Source organism: Zootermopsis nevadensis, unplaced genomic scaffold, assembly GCF_977971745.1.
Source record: "Zootermopsis nevadensis isolate Lab colony 2312 unplaced genomic scaffold, Znev_1.0 Znev_ptg000057l, whole genome shotgun sequence".
Taxonomy (NCBI): domain Eukaryota; kingdom Metazoa; phylum Arthropoda; class Insecta; order Blattodea; family Termopsidae; genus Zootermopsis; species Zootermopsis nevadensis.
Genome location: NW_028259188.1, coordinates 957,496 through 981,417, shown reverse-complemented (window position 1 = coordinate 981,417; position 23,922 = coordinate 957,496). Strand labels below are relative to the sequence as shown.

General features: G+C 42.2%; 1 protein-coding gene across 5 annotated transcripts in view; it reads right to left on the bottom strand.

Moving 5' to 3' along the window:
- The window catches only part of sfl (N-deacetylase and N-sulfotransferase sfl), a 91,895-nt gene that overhangs the window by 7,297 nt on the left and 60,676 nt on the right, over positions 1–23,922 (bottom strand). For 4 of the 5 annotated variants that reach the window (XM_087361391.1, XM_087361394.1, XM_087361392.1 and 1 more), the window contains exons 3-16: positions 20,730–20,930; positions 19,099–19,351; positions 17,861–18,061; positions 16,309–16,512; positions 15,530–15,656; positions 15,003–15,118; positions 14,155–14,340; positions 12,724–12,852; positions 11,298–11,480; positions 10,989–11,209; positions 7,501–7,627; positions 5,569–5,720; positions 4,054–4,230; positions 2,146–2,266 (exon numbers count right to left, since the gene is read on the bottom strand). In XM_087361391.1, coding sequence (XP_087217517.1) covers positions 2,146–2,266; positions 4,054–4,230; positions 5,569–5,720; positions 7,501–7,627; positions 10,989–11,209; positions 11,298–11,480; positions 12,724–12,852; positions 14,155–14,340; positions 15,003–15,118; positions 15,530–15,656; positions 16,309–16,512; positions 17,861–18,061; positions 19,099–19,351; positions 20,730–20,930 — 2,398 coding nt within the window. Of the gene's footprint in view, positions 1–2,145; positions 2,267–4,053; positions 4,231–5,558; positions 5,721–7,500; positions 7,628–10,988; positions 11,210–11,297; positions 11,481–12,723; positions 12,853–14,154; positions 14,341–15,002; positions 15,119–15,529; positions 15,657–16,308; positions 16,513–17,860; positions 18,062–19,098; positions 19,352–20,729; positions 20,931–23,922 lie in introns of those variants that run through there. The other variant, XR_015538831.1, reaches the window with a different exon arrangement.

The window sequence follows — 23,922 nt, the reverse complement described above, 5'->3', positions numbered from 1 at the left end:
GCTGTGTAGTCTGGTCGATGTTAACCAACGTTTCAGAGGTCATACTGCGATTCATCGCCCTGATGACGGAGGCAGTATGACCTCTGAAACGTTGGTTAACATCGACCAGAATACACAGCGCAACAACCTAGAAGACAGAAATCTTCATACTCATCGCCCTGATGACGGAGGCAGTATGACCTCTGAAACGTTGGTTAACATCGACCAGACTACATGGCGCAACAACCTAGAAGACGGAAATCTTCATACTCATCGCCCTGATGACGGAGGCAGTATGACCTCTGAAACGTTGGTTAACATCGACCAGACTACATGGCGCAACAACCCAGAAGACAGAAATCTTCAGACTCACCGCTGTGAAAACCTCAAGTCTTACATGGAATTTCCTCTCACTTCATTTTGTAATGGATTCTATATAAAGGCACTGAGAAAGCATGAAAAAGCTTGAAGACTTTGTATTGCAGTGACCCAGTACAGGCAATGCTTCTTTGGAAATAAATGCATACAAAAATTTGATGGTAAGTATTATAATTACTGAATAAACATAAACCTAACAGAGAAATTTCATGAAACCCCAACATTAAAACAGCTGTCAAGAAAATGGTAACAACATATGACGAGAAAACCGGAAAAGAAATATTTTCGTGACGCACGTTCCTGGTATAATAAACTTTCTTGATGAAATTTATAAAATGTGATTCCGCATAAAAGAATGTTGGTGCAAAGCTGCCCTCTGTCTTTACACGAATGCAGCCATTCTTCCGACAACATATAAAAGAAGCGTCTGAAGATGGCGATAAGAGTTCGCAGACAACCGCACACCAAGAGAGCTTCATACTGAAGCAATCCTATGAGAGCTTACAAAATAAATTACGAACTCCAAATACACACACAATGGTAAACCAACAAACCATTACACCCTGCTCAGTAATGTTTCACACATATACGAGGTGCGATCGGAAAGTTTCCAGACTGTGTCAATAGAGGGCAAACCGGATGTAGCACGAGCTTCTGCCGCTAGGGGGTGCGGCCTACATTCATAGTGAATCAGTGTGCCAGCCGGCATCATCGAATTAGCATTTGTTTCTTAGTTACGGGCGTTTTGGTAGTGCATTACACCAACCCTCCTGCGATTTCGGAATGGCGTGTGCATCAAATTTTGCCAAAGACTCGCCAAAACGGCTACGGAAACCTATGAAATGCTAAAGCAAGCTTTTGGGGAGTCCGCAATGGGTCGTGCACAAACTTTTGTGTGGCATTCACGTTTTAGAAATGGCCGAACCTCTGTCGATGATGACGAGCGTTCTGGACGACCATCTTCAAGCACAACGCCCGAAAATGTTACGAAGATTCGGCAGGCCATTCACGAAGATTGACGTCGTACCATCAACGACTTGTGCGACTTTGTTTGGATAGGCTATGGGACCTGTCAGCTGATTTATTCTAAAGGAAGAACTCCACATGCGACGCATCCTGTCTGAGGACCAGAAGCAGAATCGACTTCTCGTTTGTCAGGAGCTCAAAGATCTTGCAAGAACCGACCCCAAATTCCTTTCTAAGCTCCATGTGACTTCTTCCTCTTCCCAAAGATGAAAATTCAGCTAAAGGGAAGGAGATTTGAGACGATAGGAGAGATTCAGGCAGAATCGCAGATGGTGCTTGACAGGCTGACAAAGAAAGATTTCCAGGGATGCTTCCAGGCTTGGCAGCGGCGCTGGGATCGTTGTGTTCACTCCCAGGGGAACTACTTCGAGGGTGACGGATGAATTTAATACCTGAGATAAGTGTACGGGTTTTTATAGGCGCAGTCTTGAAACTTTCCGATCGCACCTCGTATTGCACTTACCATCTGGGGCAGGTTTTAAATGTGATGCTCACACAAATTTTCTTTTCATTTACAGACACTCTACCATGTGCGGCCACCAACGAGTTTCATGACTAATACAAAAAAGTACGAAGGAACCAATTTGCACACCCAAAGAAAATTTAGTAGCTAAATTTTTTATTTGCACATCAGATTCTGGAACTGTCAAAAATGAATTTAATCATGCAATTCCTCAACAGCAACAGCCGTTTTACAACGCAAAGGTGGCGCCATAAGATAACAGAGAAGTTAAGCATAGAGACACATAAAAAGCTGTTTACCTGCAACAGTTTGTAAGACTTGTCCTCCATGGGGGGATACTGGCGACCTTTACTCCGACCCAAACATTTTGTATGGTCCCCGTTTATCACTTGACAGAAGAAACCCTTCTTAGGGTCATACCTGGACAGAACATTGTAAGAACAGAATTAAGAAAAAGAATTAACTTATCATCTGCCACTTCTTGCATAAGCCAAAATAGAAAATGCCTTCGGCAGTGAGGTGACTGGAAGGGGGCTGGTTTATACAAGGACGACGACTTACGGCTTCCGGACTGAAATGCACGCGCTAGAGCACAGACCTTTTCGGTGTTCAAAACCACAATGAGATCTGTTTATACAAAATTCCAGGCACAGGTTCTAAGCGGAGTTCTTTGTATATACGAGCAATAGAGAACAGTTTGCTTTTAGAGTTTCTTTATCAGTCTGCGTGTTGGGCAATGCACATATCCAGATTCATGGGGACCCCCCCCCCCCTCCCAACTTCAAGGACCTGTCACAAGTTTTGAGACATACATTAATTTTATTTACCTTACTCAGAGATCACTAGATTCTGTGAACACATTTATGAAGAATCCTGTGGCTAATGTTGAAAACTCAATAATTCTCTGCTCTTCTGGCATATATGGATAATGAAAATTCTACTCCTTTCTGTATTTCAGCCATTTTTTTGTTCAGAACACAAAATTCTACAAGAGCACCCTATTGCTGGAATATAAGTAACTAACTAACTCCCTGTTAGCAGAACCCGCAGGTTCAACACCGACAACACCAGAGCCCGCCACCGGCCACAAACCTGAGCCAACTCCATCCATTTGCCATCCTCACAGCCAACTCCCCTCTAAGATTCATCTTGATGTTATCCTCCCATCTCCTTCTTGGTCTGCCCAGTTAACACTTTCTAGAAGGATTCCCTACCAAAATCCAGTGTACACTCCTTGCCTCCGCCTCCGTGTCACATGTCTAGCCCACCGGAGCCTCCTATATTTCACTGTCCTCACTGTGCTAGGCGACCTGTACAATTCACGCAGCTCGTCGTTATGCAATATTCTAAATTCCCCACTTATTTCATCCCTCCTAGGTCAAAACATCCTCCTGAGCACCGTTTTGGTGAAGAATGCTGTCGGTTTTGGAAATGCCTTGTGAAAACACACATTTTTCTTTATTTTCTATTTTGTCTCTGTCTTACAGTTTAGAAGATTCAAAATCCGAAACGATAACATAAAAACCTTTCTCCAGGATGTGGACCAATTAAGCTACTTTCAGATATCCATTTTCTGCAGATTAACAAAGAATTGTTTATATGTGCATTAATTTACAGAAAAGCCAAGTAGTAAAATGGACGAACACACACACAGACACTCGTGAACATTTCAAAGCAAAGACTGTCCTCCATATTTTAAAGCGTGCTCATGAAAGCTGGGAGCATCAACAGTGACAGATGCCTTTGAAATAAAATAAATTTTCAGCGTCATATAATTAAAATGCCCCCCCCCCCCCAAAAAAAAAGGGAATGGGGGAGGGGGGGTTAACTGACACTTGTGAAACTTTGCGACACATGCAAATGCTTTAATTAAATGTTTTCTGTGTGTATAAAATCACAAAAACATGGATGTGGAAAAATTTTAAAACCTCATGGCTAATAATTTTAAGTTGGAAAAAAAAAAATTCATCTATCCCAGTTAAAATTTCTCACAGAGACATATCACCACAATCTTACACAAATATATATATATATATATATATATATATATATATTCTATTTTGAATTTCAATTAAAGTTATTTGTTGTCAGAACCACCAGATTCCTTCCAGCCTCTCTAAGTCCCCACATTGCAGCAAGCGACGTAGACCCTCTGGTTCATGCACCAATAATTTAGTGTCCATCACCAAGTACAGATTCAGCAATACCTGAGGTGTGTGGAGTAATCGAAAGGTGGCTGGATTTTGAGGAAACGCTGCAGTTCGTTCATCGTTTCGACAGGGTTCGACCGTAACTGGTCACCATCGATGATGTGTAGCTGCTGGGGCGGATAATAGGACAACCAGCGTTCCAGGTGCTGCGAGTATTTGCCAGGATTCAGGCACCTAATGACAACACAAAATAAAACCAACGATCTGCTGAACGGTCGTGGGTGGTCATGCACATATGAAAGTCTTCATAAAAACTTCTCAAAATTATTATCAAGTTTCCTGGTCCCAAAAAAAATGACTGCATGCAATGAAACTAAATTCAGACTTTCAACAACAGATTCTCCGCCGGAAGTTATACATAATCTGTATGAAATGAAAATCAAAAACAGGTCACAATTCGCTTTGTAAAGTCAAAAATCCATTAAAATTTGAGCGTACCAAAACTGTAACTGAACACACTTCAACAAAATTCAGAAATTCCCTCACAACTTAAGAACTTTCAATGCATTGCACTTGTCCTCATAAAATCAGTACACTGCACCACAGAACATATGTTTATTTTAAGATGGCTGTCTTCTGAGTTGTTACGCAGTGAAGTCAGGTAGAAGTTTACCGACGTTTCAGAGTCCCTTGCTGGATGCACCACTGCCCTGATGATGCAGGCAGCAAGGACATCTCAAACGCTGGTAAATTTCTACCTGACTTCACTGCGTAACAACTCAGAAGACAGCCATCTTTGGATCACCATGTGAAAACCTCAAATCCTACTTATACATGTATTTCAGTCACCCCAGTTGACATTATGATCTCTTGCAGAGCGCTTGCTTCATACTACGGCCGTGTATTACCCCATCACAGGTGTATTAGAGACTTAAATAACACAGGACGCAGTTCATAAAAAAATACACATAATGGAACACTTTTGAAATATGTTCCAAGTCCCACACGATTCCAGTTTCACAAAGTTCCTTCCGAATTCTGACTCTGGAACATAAAACTTCCAGCAGATGAAATAATGAAGAAAGCTAATTTTATCGAACAAATCAACTTGAATTAAAATTAGTAATTTAAATTAACCCACAAAATGAACAGGAACGACATACGTTCCTAATATCTGTACTACTGTCCACGTCATTACATCTTAACACAGCGCGAGACCGGCGACCTGGCCTATTTTCAAAAGCAACGATTTAAAAAGAACAATCACAACAAACCCACTGATCCACAAAACTGAAACAGTAAAACATCAGAATGTAAAGAAATGTCCACATTCCGACACTGCTGTCTCTTCTACTGAAACCCAATCAGACTTTCCCAATACTGGGTTCAGGAGCCACGGTGCTAACTGGGACGGCCACTCTTCTGGACTTATCAGCGACTACTCAACAAAATCTAACACGCAGTGCCTGGCCTGATGATGTTCGTCTTCTGGGTTGCAATGCTGAGTAAACTCGTAAGCACAGAAATACATTTCTCACTGGTGCGAGAACCTGAAGTCTCACCATGTCTGACCTGTTTCTGAGTTCACGCAGAGGTTTGGGCGCCGTGTCGCTCGCTGTGATGACCTGGTGGAAGGAATAATTGAGAGCCACTTGATCGCCATGTGCCCGTGTGTGTTGGTACCAACTGTATGCTCGACGTGCTGGCGATATGAGAATGGTCACCTGCAAGTACACGCATATTAACAACCACGTCGAACTAAGCAAACTTCAAACACACGCTGAGGACGTCTGAGAACAAAATAGAAAGGAGAACATTTGGACCTGAGGAGGAAATAATAGGAGGACGGAGAAAACTGAACAATGAGGTTAGGTTAGTAAGTCACATGATTCAGAAAACATTATAAAGTGATCGGATGAAGGCGTATGAGACAGATATAACACGGAAAGAAGAGATGAAAAATGTTGACATAATATTAGTCAAAAAACTTGAAGAGAAGAGACTACTTGGGAGATCTAAACATAGATAACAAAATAATACGGTCACAGATCACTTAAAGACACTGTATCAACTTACAGAAGTGAAAATGATTATGGGCAGTGAAACACGAAAACATAATGACATTTTTCATGGGAAAATCCTCTGCTGTAAGATGGAAATAAATGGCAGAAGAAAGAAACACAATAGACACGTCTTATGATGTGATGCTGTATAATTTCAAATTTGGGAAGAGCCGGATATCTTTATACCTGTAATTCATCAGAGGAACACAGTACAAATCTGTCGTCAGCTCAGCTTTTATTCAACAGCCTGCCAATGTAGGTCTTGTGGGTCGTGGACTTACAGGTAGATGCCGATGTTTCGGAGAGACATATCATCTCCACCTTCAGGCAGGCACTACATCTCTCCAAAACACTGGCGTCTACTTAGAAGTCCACACGGCATCACACAACAGAAGAACAACTCTAACATTTCCACCACTGCGAGAACCTCACATCTCACCTGCCATTACCTGTATTTAAGAGAACTTACAAATCTGCAAAACAGATCATACTATTATGATGAAGAGAAAAGTATGATATAATTACAGTAACTTTTATCCATTTTGGAATAGGGGATTTAAACTCTTCTGCCACACGCCAGCCCCTCTACTACAGGACAGACACCAAATGTTGTGGTTGAGTGGGTAACCCTCCTGCTTCATATTCAGGAGGTCCCAGGTTCAAATCTTGGCCCAGAGGCTACTTTGCTTACTTCCATTCGATCACGTCAAATGCAATTATTTTATGGGGAAACTCAACAGATAGCAGAAAAGTATTTTACATTCAAAAGATGATCATCAGAATAATGGCAGGCACTAAAAGGATAGCCTCATGTATGGAATTATTTAAGAAGTTTAATATTCTTCCACTAGCCAGCAAATTCTTGCTCTCATTATCATCATTTGTAGCTGACAACGTAGAGAATTTTCAAACAAAGTCGGATATCCACAAAATGGAGTTTACTACACAGGAATTAGGCTATTCAGAAATCTTCCCTCCCACTAGAAAAAAGTCTGAATCATGTACAAAGAAGTTTAAGCCAGAACTAAAATGGCATCTCCTATCTCACTCATTCAATTAAACAGAAGAATTTATATCAGCCAAAAATTCTGAGCTATTACAAAAACACGTAAGCAAAAATGATTATGCTTTCTTATGTAATTATTTTTGTGGTAATACCGACTATAAATCACTGTCATAACTACGTAATTTACATTTGTATTGGAAACAAGTATTGTATTTGTGTTACGTCATGTTCTAAAACCTTTTGCTTGGTCCTATGAGAACTCTTTAGAATGCAAATAAATCCTATTGTATTCAAAAACTATGAAAGCATACGGCATCCATACAACTGAATTCAGAACCAAGATGTTACCGAACACGGTTATTATTAAAAATGAATTTACACGGTTGCAAACAGACCACCTGTCCCAAAAGTTTGATCCTTAGCACAGCGTCTCACCAGTTTTGCATGAGGCAACAGCGCATGCGCTCGCCTTGGAACCAGATCCCCATCGAAGTAAGTTGCACTCTTCTCGAACAGGTAGCGAGCTGTATCATTCTTAGGAACTGGGAAGAAACTCATGTACCTGTGAAACAGCACCACAGTTACCATCGACGTTAACTTTAATCAGAAAAATTATTTTATTGAGTATTCAGTGCTTATGCAATGCAATTCAAATGCATTCATAGTGTAACGGTCCAAATTACATCTTCTGCTGAGGTAATTTGATCCTACCATTTACTTCTTTTATTATTTTATTAGGCTGAATTTCTTTTTACTTTTCCTTTCAAAATTCTAACTTGTTGTTGTGTTTCGAGGGTAATACTGGGATGTTTACTTCCAGTTCATGGCATATACCTAACTGTTTACGACAAAGACGTCCGAGGACCTTCGGTTCCCAGGAGTCTTGTGTTTCTACACCAGGGCAATAAACTGTTGTGAATTGGTTGTAGTCCCAAGTGTCATATTATTATGGCGGAAATGTGTAGAAAGTTAGTTAGACTTGATGATTCATTGTGACTCAGCAGATAATGTTGCTGGACCTTATGCATTAAATAGGTTGAGAGGATACTCTTCAACAAACTTTCGAGGTAGCTGCACGCAAACCCAACAGTTCTGAGATCATCGTCTTGTGGCTAAAGCCAAGTATTATCATCTGCACATCTGTATTTATTCTTAAATAATTAAATTGTGTATAAATAAAGTATTATATTCAGCGATAAAGGAAGCTTCTAGTTGTCGGGAGTTATATACCGTTAACACTCCTGAAAAGAGTCAAGTGATTACCAAGGAGCGAAGCTCCTATTACTGAGCGGCTATAATAGTCCATATTATTCTTCTTCCTGGCCTCTGGCCGGCGTGTTAGGGGAACGTAATGGAGGAACTTTTTCAGAAGCAACGTACTTCGCTGTAGCACGCTTGTCTGCAACTACTAGTCTAATGAAAAACATCTGCCATGCGTACCCAATACTCGAGACACGCAGAAAACAACTCCACATTTTTTATAGAACTATAGTGTGGCTGTGATGAGCCGGGATAGCTCAGTCAGTATAGTGACTAGCTACGGGCTGGACGACCAGGGTTCGACCCCTGACGGGGGCAGAGGATTTTTCCTCTAGCCTCTGCGTCCAGACCGGCTCTGGGGCCCACCCAGCCTCCTCTACAATGGGTACCGGGGTCCTTTCCCGGGGGTAAAGCCGGCCGGGGCGTGATGCTGACCACTCACCCCCATCTAGTGCCGAGGTCAAGGAAGAGAGGAGCTATACCTCCTCTCACCCCAAGCGCCTACATGGCGTATAGCGGGACAAACTTTACTTTACTTTAGTGAGGCTGTGACAACGCCACTACAAGACACTTTCACTTTACCTAAGTATTTCAAAGTATTTTAATAGGGGGGCATCTTAGAAGGTACCGAATGTTTGTCTGTGCGTTAGTATCACGACTCAGCAGTGTCAGCAATACAAACTCACGTGTCCACAGCTGCAACGCATCCAACGCAAATACCCCCTTGTGAAGCAATATCGGAATGTGAACTCGCCCAAACCCGTGACGCACCCACAAACGAGAGGCCAGGAAGAATAACATGGAATGTACTGACCGTTCAAAATACATTCATCCTCAACTACCTCTCTAAAAATAATGACATTAACACACGTGGCAAGACACCAGACAAGAAGTTGACACAAATGTTAAAATTACAGCTGAAGACAATGTTCAGCTTTCTTGTCTCAAAACTTAAAAGTACTGTCCATTCAGACTGTCCCTGAGGGTAAAATCACAATTATACTTGACAGACTTAAAGCATCCGAAAATGAAGCGTCTCTCTCAGTAAGGGCAAGTTTGGGTGCATTTCAATTCACACAGCTGTAAATTTTCAACGTTCACATAATGCGATGTCTTCCCGTCCCCCAAACTCAAGTATTTCTTGGAAGAATGACATCAAGTCAGTGGAAGACAATGACAATTTCAAGGTACAATAAAACGCAGACTTTCAAAGCTTTTTCAAAAGCATCACTCCAGAACACCGTCCACGAACGACGTTTATCATCCACAGCCGTGCATTTCAATGCCACAACTAAAGGAGAAAGAGTAGGCACCGCTCAGCAACACAGCATTTTGCTCCTACTTGATAATTCCCTCCACCTTGCGTTACATATCCAGCCTCGGTTGTTTCATAATTGTCAACAAAATATCGATACGGCAACTTCTCTAGACACGTTCCGAGACCTCTAACTATATGACTGTTTAAACAGTGCTATAGTGTTACCAACATAAGAATATAAAGAATACAGTGAAACCTCGATGCATCGTTTTCGGCGGGGGTGGGAAATAAAAACGATGAATACGGGAAAACGATAGTTGCGGGAAAGCATTAAAAATTTTAAAAAACTTAATGTTTCTCTTTCAGAGTTACTTCTTTTTACCAAAAAAGTCTTTAATGGACAACTGGTTTGTCGAAACTTTACGTTTTAGGCCAAACAGAGCCCTTTCCACGTTCAAAATGTTTTCTTCGTCACGTTCACTAATATTAAGCGCATAAAAGAACGACTTCACTTTTGCCAATGCTTCGGCAAAACTCGGCATAGCTTCGGGCTCGTATTCGTCGTCTTCCTCACCACTCCCTCAACCTTCGCGGACAATAACAGGAAGAATGGAAATACTATTACTGCCAAACTCAAAGAAACGAAACGTAGCTGTAGAAGACACGAGATGAACCAGAAGAATGAAAAGTGTCGCCCGCCTTTCCTTTGTACTTATAATACGTAAAAGCATTTGTGAAGAAATTCACACTGCACATGCCATCTGGCATCGCTGGAACGAAATATGAGTGCACCCTAATTAAAATCTTAAAATTTCTGACAATGAGCACCGCCATTCACTCCAACTATCACCCCTCATTCTAAAAGAATCTGTGCTGGTTGGGCGACATAACAGGTTACCGCTACTGTGTATTCCAAAAACATTGTGAGTCTTTCGGTATTAATTTATCTCAAAACCCAGCATTTTAATTTCTCAGAAACGATCATTGAGGGAAAATTGTGGGCCGGGACTAAGATTTTTGAACGATAGTTCGAGGAACGATAGAAGCGGGAAAATGTAACATTGTTTTATATGGGACATATCAGGGACCGAACAAAACAGACAATGCATCCGGGAACGATGGATAGACGTTTCACTGTAGCGCTTACTGTCTGAGACACAAACAATACCAGATGCAGTGAAGAGTTGAACACGCGCTATACTCGGAATATTTAGCTCTGCCTACATCCACAGCAAGTAAACACGGCACAAGCCACAGAGAGTAAAAAATGTGGACCAGACAGACAAAAAAAGAGTGAGGAAGTAAGGAGATAGGTGGAAGAGAGAGACAAATTCCTTCCTGTTCTAACCTGAACCAAGAACGCTAGTCATGCTACGTAAGAACGCTCAGTCCGCTATGTGCTCACCAATCCAGCCCCCTGTAGTAGTTCTTGCCGTTAAAGAACTGGATTTCTTCAAACGTGTCAGGGCTCGGGAAGTTGCTACTAATGTCAGGATGCATGGAAAGAAACGTGTAGAGCGCAGTGGTACCCGTTTTCTGGGGCCCGATCACCAGGAACCTAGGCAGCTGTTCGCATGTTTTGTTATGCGACCAGATTTTCTGATGCCTTCCATCATCACAAGGATTCTGAAGCAGAGAAACAAATTAGTGGTCGGCCAACAGTAACACGCGTACATTTTAAAGATGAAGCGACTCAAAAGAGCAGAATACGTACACCCCAGACAGGATCTCCCTCTTCAGGATACAGCTGGAAGTAACGCTCACCAATCTGCAGTGGCGGCGCTGTTGTGAGCCTCAAATTAGTCCAGCACTGCAGAAACTTTATAACGGACTCGAACGTGTAGAGCGCCAGCCTGTCGTTCCCATAGTTGGACATGTGAGTCATGAAGATGTTAATCTGAAGAACACAACGTAAATAAGTGAAAATGGAACACTGTGCCGCGTCGTGAAAAATCTGAAACTAAGAGATCAAGAGAATACTGCGGTGGGAAAAGTGGAAAAAAATTTAACGTGAGATGCCGCACACAAATTTCAATTTGACGGTCCTCTTTCCTGTTGCCCATCACAGAAGTATTCTTCAGTCTGAGCAGGCCACAACTTGAAGCCTCATTTACGAGTAATCATTTTGAATTTGACGAGACCTGTTCTTAATTCTCGACGCGACTGGCTCTCATTCTCCTTAACCTCACAGAGCAATCGTTGTCGCCATTCTTCCATGTTTGTTCACTCAGCGTCAGCTTCTGTTACGCTAAAGGAACTTGTTAATAAAATATGAGCAAGAAGATATCCGTCTTCTGGGTTGTTACGCTGTGTAGTCTGGTCGATGTTAACAAACGTTTCGGAGGTCATACTGCCTCCATCAACAGGACGATATTTGAAGTTTTCACAGCGGTGAGTCTCAAGATTTCTGTCTTCTGGGTTCTTGCGCTGTGTAGTCTGGTCGATGTTAACCAACGTTTCAGAGGTCATACTGCCTCCGTCATCGCCCTGATGAAACGTTGGTTAACATCGACCAGACTACACAGCGCAATAACCCAGAAGACGGATATCTTCATACTCACCGCTGTGAGAACCTCAAGTCTTACAAATATGAGCAAACTGGTCTTATATTAGTTGCGACCTCGGTATTAACCGTAACACATCAAGTCGTATATTCTGCATTAAAGTGCTCCGTGAGCCATAAGAATATCATCACATAACAGCGACTTTAAACCAGCACCTCCACGGCAAACATTCTATTATCTACAGTACCTTGTACCAACCAAACAATCTTCGAACTCTGACAGAGCACAATGGACCAAGCAATGGGTCACTGATGCTCAGTGATTATTAATTAATAACTATAAAGAACAGGGCAGCTGTCCGTTAAAATAGCCCTAATGGGACGACAAGAGTTAGAATTGTTACTGATCACTGCAGGTCACGTGACCAAATCCTTTCATCTGGCCTGAAAGAACTGTACCATAATTTCTATTAAGTCCAATAAAGTTAAATTTTAATTTTAGATTCATTTTGTTCAAGATTCTGACAGCTACAAAGTTCAAAAACATTATCATCATAACTTCACAGCCTGAACAAAATATCTGGTTGTCCTGCGTGTAAAATGTTGTACATTTAAAAATAGTTATAGCAAAACTCACCGGATTGTACACAATTGTCTGGAACAGTTCTCCTCCTTGAATTGTCTCATCCAGTTTCTCCCGGCCCCCTGGATATCGCTCAATCATTATTGTGTGTGTGAACAATCCACAGGTTTGTCTTGGCAGGACCTACACAGCGGAAAATATGTAAATTACAGTCCCGAGCAGAGACGAGACAACGAAGTCAGGATCAAAAAGATTTCAGGTTTTTCAAAGTTTCACTCTGAATAAACTAGGATCCAAGCATTTCCCCTTCCATCTTCGAACACCAAATTTAAAAAAATGCTAGTCAGAATTCTAGAAACTACCAAGCTAATGCAGCAACCGAGTAGTTGAATCATAATTCTTTCATCACGGTTATTACATCAACCACAAAAATATTACTGAATTCCAGGCAATAAATCTCACTTAAATGTAAAATAATCAACGTACATTCATTTTTGTTTTTCACAAACTGTCCTGAAAAATAAGGACGAGCCATGTGACACATGGCTCGTACTTAACCAATTGACAAGTCAGGCAGAACACGCAAATGAAGAGTGAACGTGACCCTTACAAGAGAAGGAAGATGACAAACGAGAAGCTGTATAGTACTTGAAAAATACGCACAAAAAACATAAGTTCCAAATCATAGACACTTATATTTCTCAATATATTTTAACAAATAAATGTAAGATTTGAAACAGCAGGCCCAAAATCACATACACAAGTATTTCTTAAACAAATCCATAAACGCTTAAAATTTCAAACAACGCACTTAAAAAAATGTGCGATTTAGATTTTACGTCCGGGATAGCTCAGTCAGTATAGTGACTAGCTACGGGCTGTACGGCCGGGGTTCGATCCCCAACGGGGGCAGAGGATTTTTCCTCTGGCCTCTGCGTCCAGACCGGCTCTGGGGCCCACCCAGCCTCCTCTACAATGGGTACCGGGGTCCTTTCCCGGGGGTAGAGCCGGCCGGGGCGTGATGCTGACCACTCACCCCCATCTAGTGCCGAGGTCAAGGAAGAGAGGAGCTATACCTCCACTCACCCCAAAAGCCTACATGGCGTATAGTGGGACAAACTTTATTTACTTTTACATGCAGAGAAAAATATTTAGACATAACTGTTAATTTGCAAATCAATACAGAGTAACATTGAATGGGCACGTTCGTACAAACGCTACACCCGCTTGTCGACCGACATAGAACAGAAACTGTCGGAACCAGAACAAGATGGCCTACTTATAGTTCACAGTAACATCACACAAATGTAGCAAATTACTACACCAGAGGTCAGCACGACACAGAGAAAGTACCGAGCAAAGACAGACGAAAGAACTCCTTTACATTTTATCTGATTCAACAGCGCTATAAAAAGTTCAAGGACATGTCATGAAATTACAAATGTAGGTCACCAGGCTGCGGCATGTACAAAAATAATTCATTACCATAATGTTTCTATGAATAAAACCTCTTCGCAGTCGAGCTGGACGCAAGTGCGGATACTCCTCTGTGGACGTGACTCGGATATTCCAGACCCTCTTCCAGGCCTCATACAGTAGTTCATGTACCGGATACACTCCAGAGTGGTGAGGTGCAATGGAGTAACCAGAGTCCACCGGAATGCCATGTTCCTGAAACAGAACTACCTGCATCACGGGAACGTTACAAATGGCAATTAAAATATGTGGACGCACACGTTGTGAGCCGGCGTAGTTCAGTCGGTATAGTGACTGGCTACGGACTGGACAACAAGGGTTCGATCCCCGGGGTAGAGGATTTTTCCTCTTGCCTCTTCGTCCAGGCCGGTTATGGGGCCCACCCAACCTCCCATCTAATGGGTACCGGGGTCCTATCCCGGGGGTAAAGTGCAGTCGAGCGCGATGCTGACCACTCACCCCTATCTAGTGTCAAGGTGAAGAATGAGTAGGAGCTATACCAGCTCTTACCCCAAGTGCCTACGTGGCGCGTAGTGGGATGGCTTTACTTTTTACATACATGAGCATATATTTTTTTATTTCTCAATTTATAATGAATATAGAGTTACCAATACGCTACGGAATAAAATGCAGTACTTAAAGTTCAATGAAATATCCTGAGTTTGGGTCCATACACCTGAAAGTAGTAATGAGTGTCTTAAAATGTTACTTGGCTTAACACACAGAATTCCGACTCAATATGAATCCTGTTTCATTCAAATTACATACGACTTGAAGCAGAGAAAATTTTACAGAAAACTGCCTTTTCTAACCTCTGCTCTCTGAGGTAACTTGGCAAGTGAACTGAGGTTAGTTACCTTAGCAAACTCTCTATTGAGAACCATATCCATCTCAAGCTGCGTGAGATTGTCGTACAGATGGGGCTGCTGGTGGTTCCACATGTGACTGAACCACATGAAGCTTCCGGCATTCTCTGAAACACAAGTCACGTGCATTGCTCGCACCTCCAGGTGTCACCTCTATGCAGCCCCCCCCCCCCCTTTTTTTAAAAAAAAAGAAGCAGATGCCAGCACCGCCTCACATTTCAGTAATGTATCTCGAAAATAATCACGAAATAATATACAATGGAAATCTGATACTGTGTCAGTACACAAAATTCACATAAACAATTGTTCTAACAAGTTCAGTTCAAAGAAACAGAGGTAAAATTAATTTTAAGCCTTAAAATTATTCACAAATCCCCATTAGCCAATACGCCCAAATTCACAATTTATACCAAACTTATTAAAGACTCCACACGCACAATTTCATCAAAATTTGGGAACGCAAACAGAGAACTACTGAATACCTACAAAATACTTTTTAAAATCCATCAACAACTTACCAAGTAACATGTCATCTCCTAAGTTTTCCTCAGACGTGCCATGATGAAAGTACTTCCCTGAGAATCCCAAGTTGAAGCGGAAACCGGGCACCAGCTGTTGAATTCGCTGCTGAGTCGCTAAGAGCGCCTGCAGCAAACACATTTAACATACAAAGTGCATCACATTCTAAATACTAAATTTCTAAAGGTTTTCACACTGGAACCGTGCCAACTGCTCGCTACCTTTAACAAGTTTCAACATCTGAAGTTGTGCTCTAGTGACAGCTAATCTGAAAAACTTCAATATAAGTACGTGTTCAAATGATTTACGCTTTGTCATGTTTCTTGAATTGTCAGTATGACAAACCCTATCCCGTATTTAAATAAACACGCTAAATTCTGTTGCATTTCATAACTGTAGAAGGGTTAAAAAAATCACAACAGCTCACGTCTCATTATCACTGAGATTTTAAGTTCTCACGGTGATAACGCAATTGACGTTGTTCTGGGCTGTGGTTCCACGTTGACGCGCAGTTAAATACTGCGTCTCCAGTCCTGAAGATGGAGACTGTACTTTTCAGCAAAACGCTTTCTACGTACAAGTCCACCATACGGTATCACGACCCAGCATAACAAGAGCAATGCTTGATTCTGATTAGTGGTTAGTAAACCATCCATCCGTACACAGCACACAATATGATCTGTGAGAAAGTGTGACAACTTCACAAAAACAAACATGAAACGCACATAACCAAACAAGCCGAGAGTAAGGTCCTTCAATATCTGTATATTATACTTACCACTACATCGTCCTTCTTGAGACGTGTGCCCCTCTCTCCCACAAATATATCATCCACATCAACGAGAAGAAACCTCTGAAGGCTCAAACTGAGCTGTCCGTGACTCAAGTACGACAGAGAATCCAAGAACAGTAATTTGTGTAGCCAGAAGCGAAGACCGCCACCGAACAGAACTCTCTGGATGCCGTCATAAACGCCGTGATCCTACAGACAACAAAGTCACGGGAAACGATTGAGCATTTTTAACGCCCTGACATACTGAAACTTACATATTCCTGACTTTTAACACATGGCATGTAAGAAATTATTCACAAAGCCAACGATCACGTGGCACGCAATGTCCGACAATTTCACACACACGCACGAGTCATCAAGCGCTGTCTTTATCACTTTGCACTATGAACCAATTTTAAAATTTTATATTTTTTTTTAAATGTGTTCCTAGACCTACTGTCACAAGGTTCATCAAGGAATTAAAATTTTATTATGTAAAGTCGCTACTAAATTTGTCTGAAACAAATGAAAACTGATGTGGCACAACAATTTTTCATAAAATTCTCCAGTATCATATTTAATAAAAATTAGTTTATCCGTTCTCAAGTTGTCTCATCCACGCAGACGGAATGATTTTAATGGGCACTGCGCAAAGGTTGCAAATGAGCCTAGAAACTGTTACGGGTGTAAAGTTTCTGCTGCTCTCCGAGGCTGTAATTAAACCAGACATAACGAGTATCATTTATTTTAAGGCAAAGACCAAGGTCCACCCGTACACCTCCTCGCCATCAACTTCGGTTCTTCTTACTCAGGGATGGGGCCATTATTGGTTTAACGGTAAACCGGAGTGAGGTGATGTGTACGTGGGTGCTGCCTAGCTGTTAGTGGAGTCATGACGTCATCTCGGGGGTATGGGTATGCATTCAATTGTGCTGCAGTTTTGAAATAAGCCAGTAATTATTATTGGCGTTGAAGTTCATACAAAACAAAACAAAAAAATAGGAAACATGAATCACCTTTCTTCTGGCCATCTCTCGGATAACTTGAATAATAATTTGAAACTGATCATCCGTGCAGCGGCACCAAAGGGGCGACGCTGTGTACCAGGACCAAGCTGCAAGTATTCTTAGCGTCACCAACGCTAAACAAAAACTTTCTCTTTTAAAACAAAGTTTTTGTTTGCTTAAATCTGCAAATTCTAATTGGTCGGCCAGACTGAAACTTAATCCACTTCTTGGTCGAGAAACTAGTTCAAGTGAGAGCAATTCCTCTCCTATTGGTCAGCCACAGACGGGCAGAAATAGGGTGTGAGGTAAACCAAAACACCCTCAACGGAAGTTTCCACTATGTCGGGCTGCCAGCCCATGTTCTTTGCGTAATATAAATTTCAAAAACCGTTAGATAATATCTTAGGGAAACAAACTGGGGCATGGACCACAGACTTGTCCAGCTACAAAGGACTGTCATGGAAGTGAACATATGGTGAAAATACGTAACAGAATCCCTGATAAAGGCAATGAAATGACAAGAGAAACTGAAACTGATAAGACAGACAAACCTGTAGCACTGTCGGGAGTGGAACCCTGGTTGTCTCCTCACTTAGGAAGTCCTCGGAGTTGCGGGTGGCCCAGGCGAGCGGCTCGTACGTCGAGTGGTTTGGAGAGAACACTGTCCAGTCCTCACCTGGAAGAGCACCCCACGCCGTCTCTCCCGCACGCGTCAACCGCAGAATCGGGGAGCCCGCATTCAGCGCCGCGTCCTAAGAACAGCAGCAGAAGGAAATTAAATTCACATAAACACTAGAAATCAGATTCAGAATCATCTTCCACTCTGATAGCTGGCAATAACAACATCACAGCGAAAATCTTACTACAGCGTCAAATTTTTTAAACTCCTCATCTCATCCTTTTTCCTACCCACTTTCTTTCCCAAATATATGAGATTTACATTTTCATCTTTGAGGTTTCGCAGCAATAAATGCATAAAATCTGTGTTGAACATATTTTAATTTTAATGTTTCCAACATCAGATACCGAACAGCAACAAAGACACTTCTTGACGTTAAACATCTCTTAACTTCGCTGCGATGTCAGAAACATTTTATAATACAACAAAGGCCACAAAAATCACGAGTCTTTGTAGCACAACTCATATGAACAAATAAAAGCCAAACTCTGCAGTTCATACTGACCGCCCTGAGTGCATAACAAGAACTCACGCTGGTCACTCGCCGATAAACAGCCGAAATCCATTAGCAGCTTCGCCACAAGGAGAGCAGAAACTCTTTGCAGCCAGGTATCAGGATCAGTCCTCATTTCAAATTATTCTTTTCCATGAGGATTCTATTGCATTTCATTTACAGCTAAATTTTGGAACGAAGACAACTACGACCTTCACTAAAATACTTTTCATGTGACAAATATTAATTTTACCTGGAAAAGACAGCAGATCAAAACACAAATAACCAGATTTTAACTTGATTCCTGTGGAGGTTCATCAAATTTGTACGTTGTTCTCATATGACCTCGCTTATCTACAACTCCGCAGTAGCAGAATCAAAAGATGTGACAGTGCTGATACCGACAGCCAACACCCGACCCAATTCCATACACAAAACCCATCTCCCACAGATCCATCGTAGTGTTGTCCCCCTGCCCCAAACCTTCTTGGTCTTCCAAGACGCCACTTCCTAAACGGTTCCCTACCTAGACACTTTAAACAAGTGTCAGGAGTTGAAACATCATCATTAAATAACCTAACAAAGATGCAATGTATCCATCCTCATGGTGAACTGACCTTTAGCCTGAGGTTGGTGTGTATGAAGAGCGGAAACCCTCGCAGCTGGGCCCCGACAAGCGTCTCCTCACTTGGTGGGTTAAATCCCACGATACCGACACTGTACTCGCGACAGTACTTGTCGAGCAGCTCCCGATTCCACTTGTCCATCTGCAGGTACTTGTTGAGGTTCTCAAACACTATCACGCCGTACTTGCCTTTGTCAAGGTTCGTGAGTACCGGCAGCGATTTACCCGACACCTCCACTTTGTACCTGGCGACACACAAACCACAACCACCGAGCATCTTAATATATTTAGAGTAAAGATTCTGTCAACCAAATATTGTCACGATTTCAGCGACGTCCCAACTGTTCATGCACAGAAGTGTTCAGGATCCAGGAATTGCAAGCAGATCCAGATAAACGTCTACGCAGAAGTCATGACTTCAGTTTCAATCACGACGCTAAAGCAATCTATGTCCAACACTGACCTGTTGCATTGCAAGTGATGATAATTCCTTAAAATAAGCAACTTGATTATTTCAGAAGAAGTTAGTTCTAGCATCTCAGACCACAGATCTCAAAAGCAAGAACAGGAAAGGAAGAGGTCGTGACCGAATGTGAGGTAGAATATCAGCATATGTGTGCGGGGACAGAGGAAAACCATGTAAAACTTCAGTGGCAGTAGCTGAACCAGGGACCTCCTGGCACAAAGCAGTAGTGCCACACAAAAAATACAATAACAACAGGTGAGGTACAAATCTCGAATTGTTCTGTTAGGTAGAAGCTGCTATGGGAGACGCAGAGACTGTGCGCTCTTTCCAGGTCTCAGCAGGTGCGTCAAGCCCTGACACCTGGACCATGGGCTTACTGGCCAAGAGAAACTTCATGACATAACTCAACTGATTCTGCTGCACTGTAAACTTCACATCGCCTCTAGCGGAACTCACTTGATCCTGGTGTAGACTATGAACTACACAGAGCCTCTAGTGGAACTCACTTTATTCTATTGTAGACTATGAACTACACAGCGCCTTTAGTGGAACTCACTTTATTCTATTGTAGACTATGAACTACACATCGCCTTCAGTGGAACTCACTTGATCCTGGTGTAGACTAGGAACTACACGGCGCCTTTAGTGGAACTCACTTGATCCTGGTGTAGACTATGAACTACGCGGCGCCTTTAATGGAACTCACTTTATTCTGTTGTAGACTATGAACTATGCGGCGCCTCTAGTAGAACTCACTTTATTCTGCTGTAGACCAGGAACTACACATGGCCTCTAGGGGAACTCACTTGATCATGGTGTAGACTATGAACTACACAGCGCCTTTAGTGGAACTCCTTTGAATCCTGGTGTAGACTGTGAACTACACAGCGCCTCTAGTGGAACTCACTTTATTATATTGTAGACTATGAACTACACCGCGGCTCTAGTGGAACTCACTTTATTATGTTGTAGACTACGAACTACACATAGCCTCTAGTGGAACTCACTTGATTCTGTTGTAGACTATGAACTACACAGCGCCTCTAGTGGAACTCGCTTTATTATATTGTAGACTATGAACTACACAGCGCCTCTAGTGGAACTCACTTTATTATGTTGTAGACTAGGAACTACACATAGCCTCTAGTGGAACTCACTTGATTCTGTTGTAGACTAGGAGCTCTGCAATCTCACGGCCGAGGCGCGAGTACGTCGTCTCCACGAACACAAGAACTTTGGCGTCGATGCGTAGTCTCGCTGCAGACCTGTGGTCGTGAGCCACGGCGGGCACGCGAGTGGCGCCAGTCAAGATGGCGCAGCGGATCGACGGCTCTGGTCGTGAGTCCCGACGGATCAGACTGAAACACAACCGAAACGAGCTACATTAATCGAAACGAGGGCGTGTATCGTGTCCTGAACCGTTAGCAAATGAAAACCGCCCTAGTTCCGGTTCAATACGTCATGGCATTCCTCAATACCACAGTACTGACTCCGGGTGTTCGTTAACTGCATTAGAGAGTTCTCCTACTGGTGCACATTCTGCTCTTTCAGGGCTGTTCAAAATGCCTACTATTACCTACACCCATTCACACCTCCCTGATCTGACTACGCCAATCGGAGGAGTAAATCTTGCCCTTTCATATGCATACGAGGTGCGATCGGAAAGTTTCAAGACTGCGCCTATTAAAAAAAAAAAACCGTACACTTATCTCAGGTATTAAATTCATCCATCACCCTCGAAGTAGTTCCCCTGGGAGTGAACACAACGATCCCAGCGCCGCTGCCAAGCCTGGAAGCATCCCTGGAAATCTTTCTTTGTCAGCCTGTCAAGCACCATCTGCGATTCTGCCTGAATCTCTTCTATCGTCTCAAATCTCCTTCCCTTTAGCTGAATTTTCATCTTTGGGAAGAGGAAGAAGTCACACGGAGCTTAGAAAGGAAGTTGGGGTCGGTTCTTGCAAGATCTTTGAGCTCCTGACAAACGAGAAGTCAAGTCGATTCTGCTTCTGGTCCTCAGACAGGATGCGTCGTCCTTTAGAATCAGCTGACAGGTCCCATAGCCTATCCCAACAATGTCGCAAAAGTCGTTGATGGTACGACGTCGATCTTCGTGAATGGCAACATTTTCGGGCGTTGTGCTCGAAGATGGTCGTCCAGAACGCTCGTCATCATCGACAGAGGTTCGGCCATTTTTAAAACGTGAAGGCCACACAAAAGTTTGCGGACTCCCCAAATGCTTGCTTTAGCATTTCATAGGTTTCCGTAGCCGTTTTGGCGAGTCTTTGGCAAAATTTGATGCACACGCCATTCCGAAATCGCAGGAGGGTCGGTGTAATGCACTTCCAAAACGCCCGTAACTAAGAAACAAATGCTAATTCGATGATGCCGGCTGGCACACTGATTCACTATGAATGTAGGCCGCACCCCCTAGCGGCAGAAGCTCGTACTACATCCGGTTCGCCCTCTGTTGACACAGTCTGGAAACTTTCCGATCGCACCTCGTATTTTTGAACTTTCTTCAATATAACGTGTTTGCCCCCCAAAAAATTAGTTGCCATGACTTTTGAAGTAACTCTCGTATAAATTCACCATTAAAATGTATTTTATTGACAATAAAAAGTGTCCTTACCGTAAGTGGTTAGCAATCCAAAGTGTAACCGGATCACGAAGTCAATAAACACAGCCGCAGGGAGAAGAGACGAACTTTGTTTCGTCGCGAACAAGAAATATTTCTGAACTGAAATTCGAATAACATAAATTGCGATCATTATAACTGCGTAAAATTTGAAAACGGTGGAACAAAATCAAACCAACGTTGACATCGGCGGTCTCCTTTGTTTTCTCAACTTCATACACCCGGTGATTAACCTTTTAGAGCACAGCGGTAACTAAAAGTACCATCTGCTTTTAACGTCAATTAATTCTGCGTTTCGCCCACAATGTGATTCGTGTGATTCTCGCTACAAACAGCGATTATTTCCTTAAACAGCGTTAACCAGTTGATCTTTGTAACGGTGAGGCGTTGTGTTTTCTTCGCGGTACGGACTGGATTCTTAAATGCTATTTAGACGAGCTTCGGCTTCGAAGGGTTAATTAATTATCAGAATAAACAGCGATTATTTGCTTAAACAGCGTTAACCAGTTGATCTTTGTAATGGTGAGGCGTTGTGTTTTCTTCGCGGTACGGACTGGATTCTTAAATGCTATTTAGACGAGCTTCGGCTTCGAAGGGTTAATTAATTATCAGAATAAAAATCTATTATTTCCTTAAACAGCGTTAACCAGTTGATCTTTGTAATGGTGAGGCGTTGTGTTTTCTTCGCGGTACGGACTGGATTCTTAAATGCTATTTAGACGAGCTTCGGCTTCGAAGGGTTAATTAATTATCAGAATAAACAGCGATTATTTGCTTAAACAGCGTTAACCAGTTGATCTTTGTAATGGTGAGGCGTTGTGTTTTCTTCGCGGTACGGACTGGATTCTTAAATGCTATTTAGACGAGCTTCCGCTTCGAAGGGTTAATTAATTATCAGAATAAAAATCTATTATTTCCTTAAACAGCGTTAACCAGTTGATCTTTGTAATGGTGAGGCGTTGTGTTTTCTTCGCGGTACGGACTGGATTCTTAAATGCTATTTAGACGAGCTTCGGCTTCGAAGGGTTAATTAATTATCAGAATAAAAATCTATTATTTCCTTAAACAGCGTTAACCAGTTGATCTTTGTAATGGTGAGGCGTTGTGTTTTCTTCGCGGTACGGACTGGATTCTTAAATGCTATTTAGACGAGCTTCGTCCCAAGTTCCAAGTTGCCACTGCAAGCTTCTCATGCAGCCCTCCCGATTTAAATTAATCAAAATTTACCTCCCCTTAACGCCGTCAAAATTTACCCCCCTCCCCTCAGTAGGAACTTCTAAATTATGTATTAAACCTCCAAATTAATAGCCTCAGCTTTCTCTCTCTTCGGCTTCGAAGGGTTAATTAATTATCAGAATAAACAGCGATTATTTGCTTAAACAGCGTTAACCAGTTGATCTTTGTAATGGTGAGGCGTTGTGTTTTCTTCGCGGTACGGACTGGATTCTTAAATGCTATTTAGACGAGCTTCCGCTTCGAAGGGTTAATTAATTATCAGAATAAAAATCTATTATTTCCTTAAACAGCGTTAACCAGTTGATCTTTGTAATGGTGAGGCGTTGTGTTTTCTTCGCGGTACGGACTGGATTCTTAAATGCTATTTAGACGAGCTTCGGCTTCGAAGGGTTAATTAATTATCAGAATAAACAGCGATTATTTGCTTAAACAGCGTTAACCAGTTGATCTTTGTAATGATGAGGCGTTGTGTTTTCTTC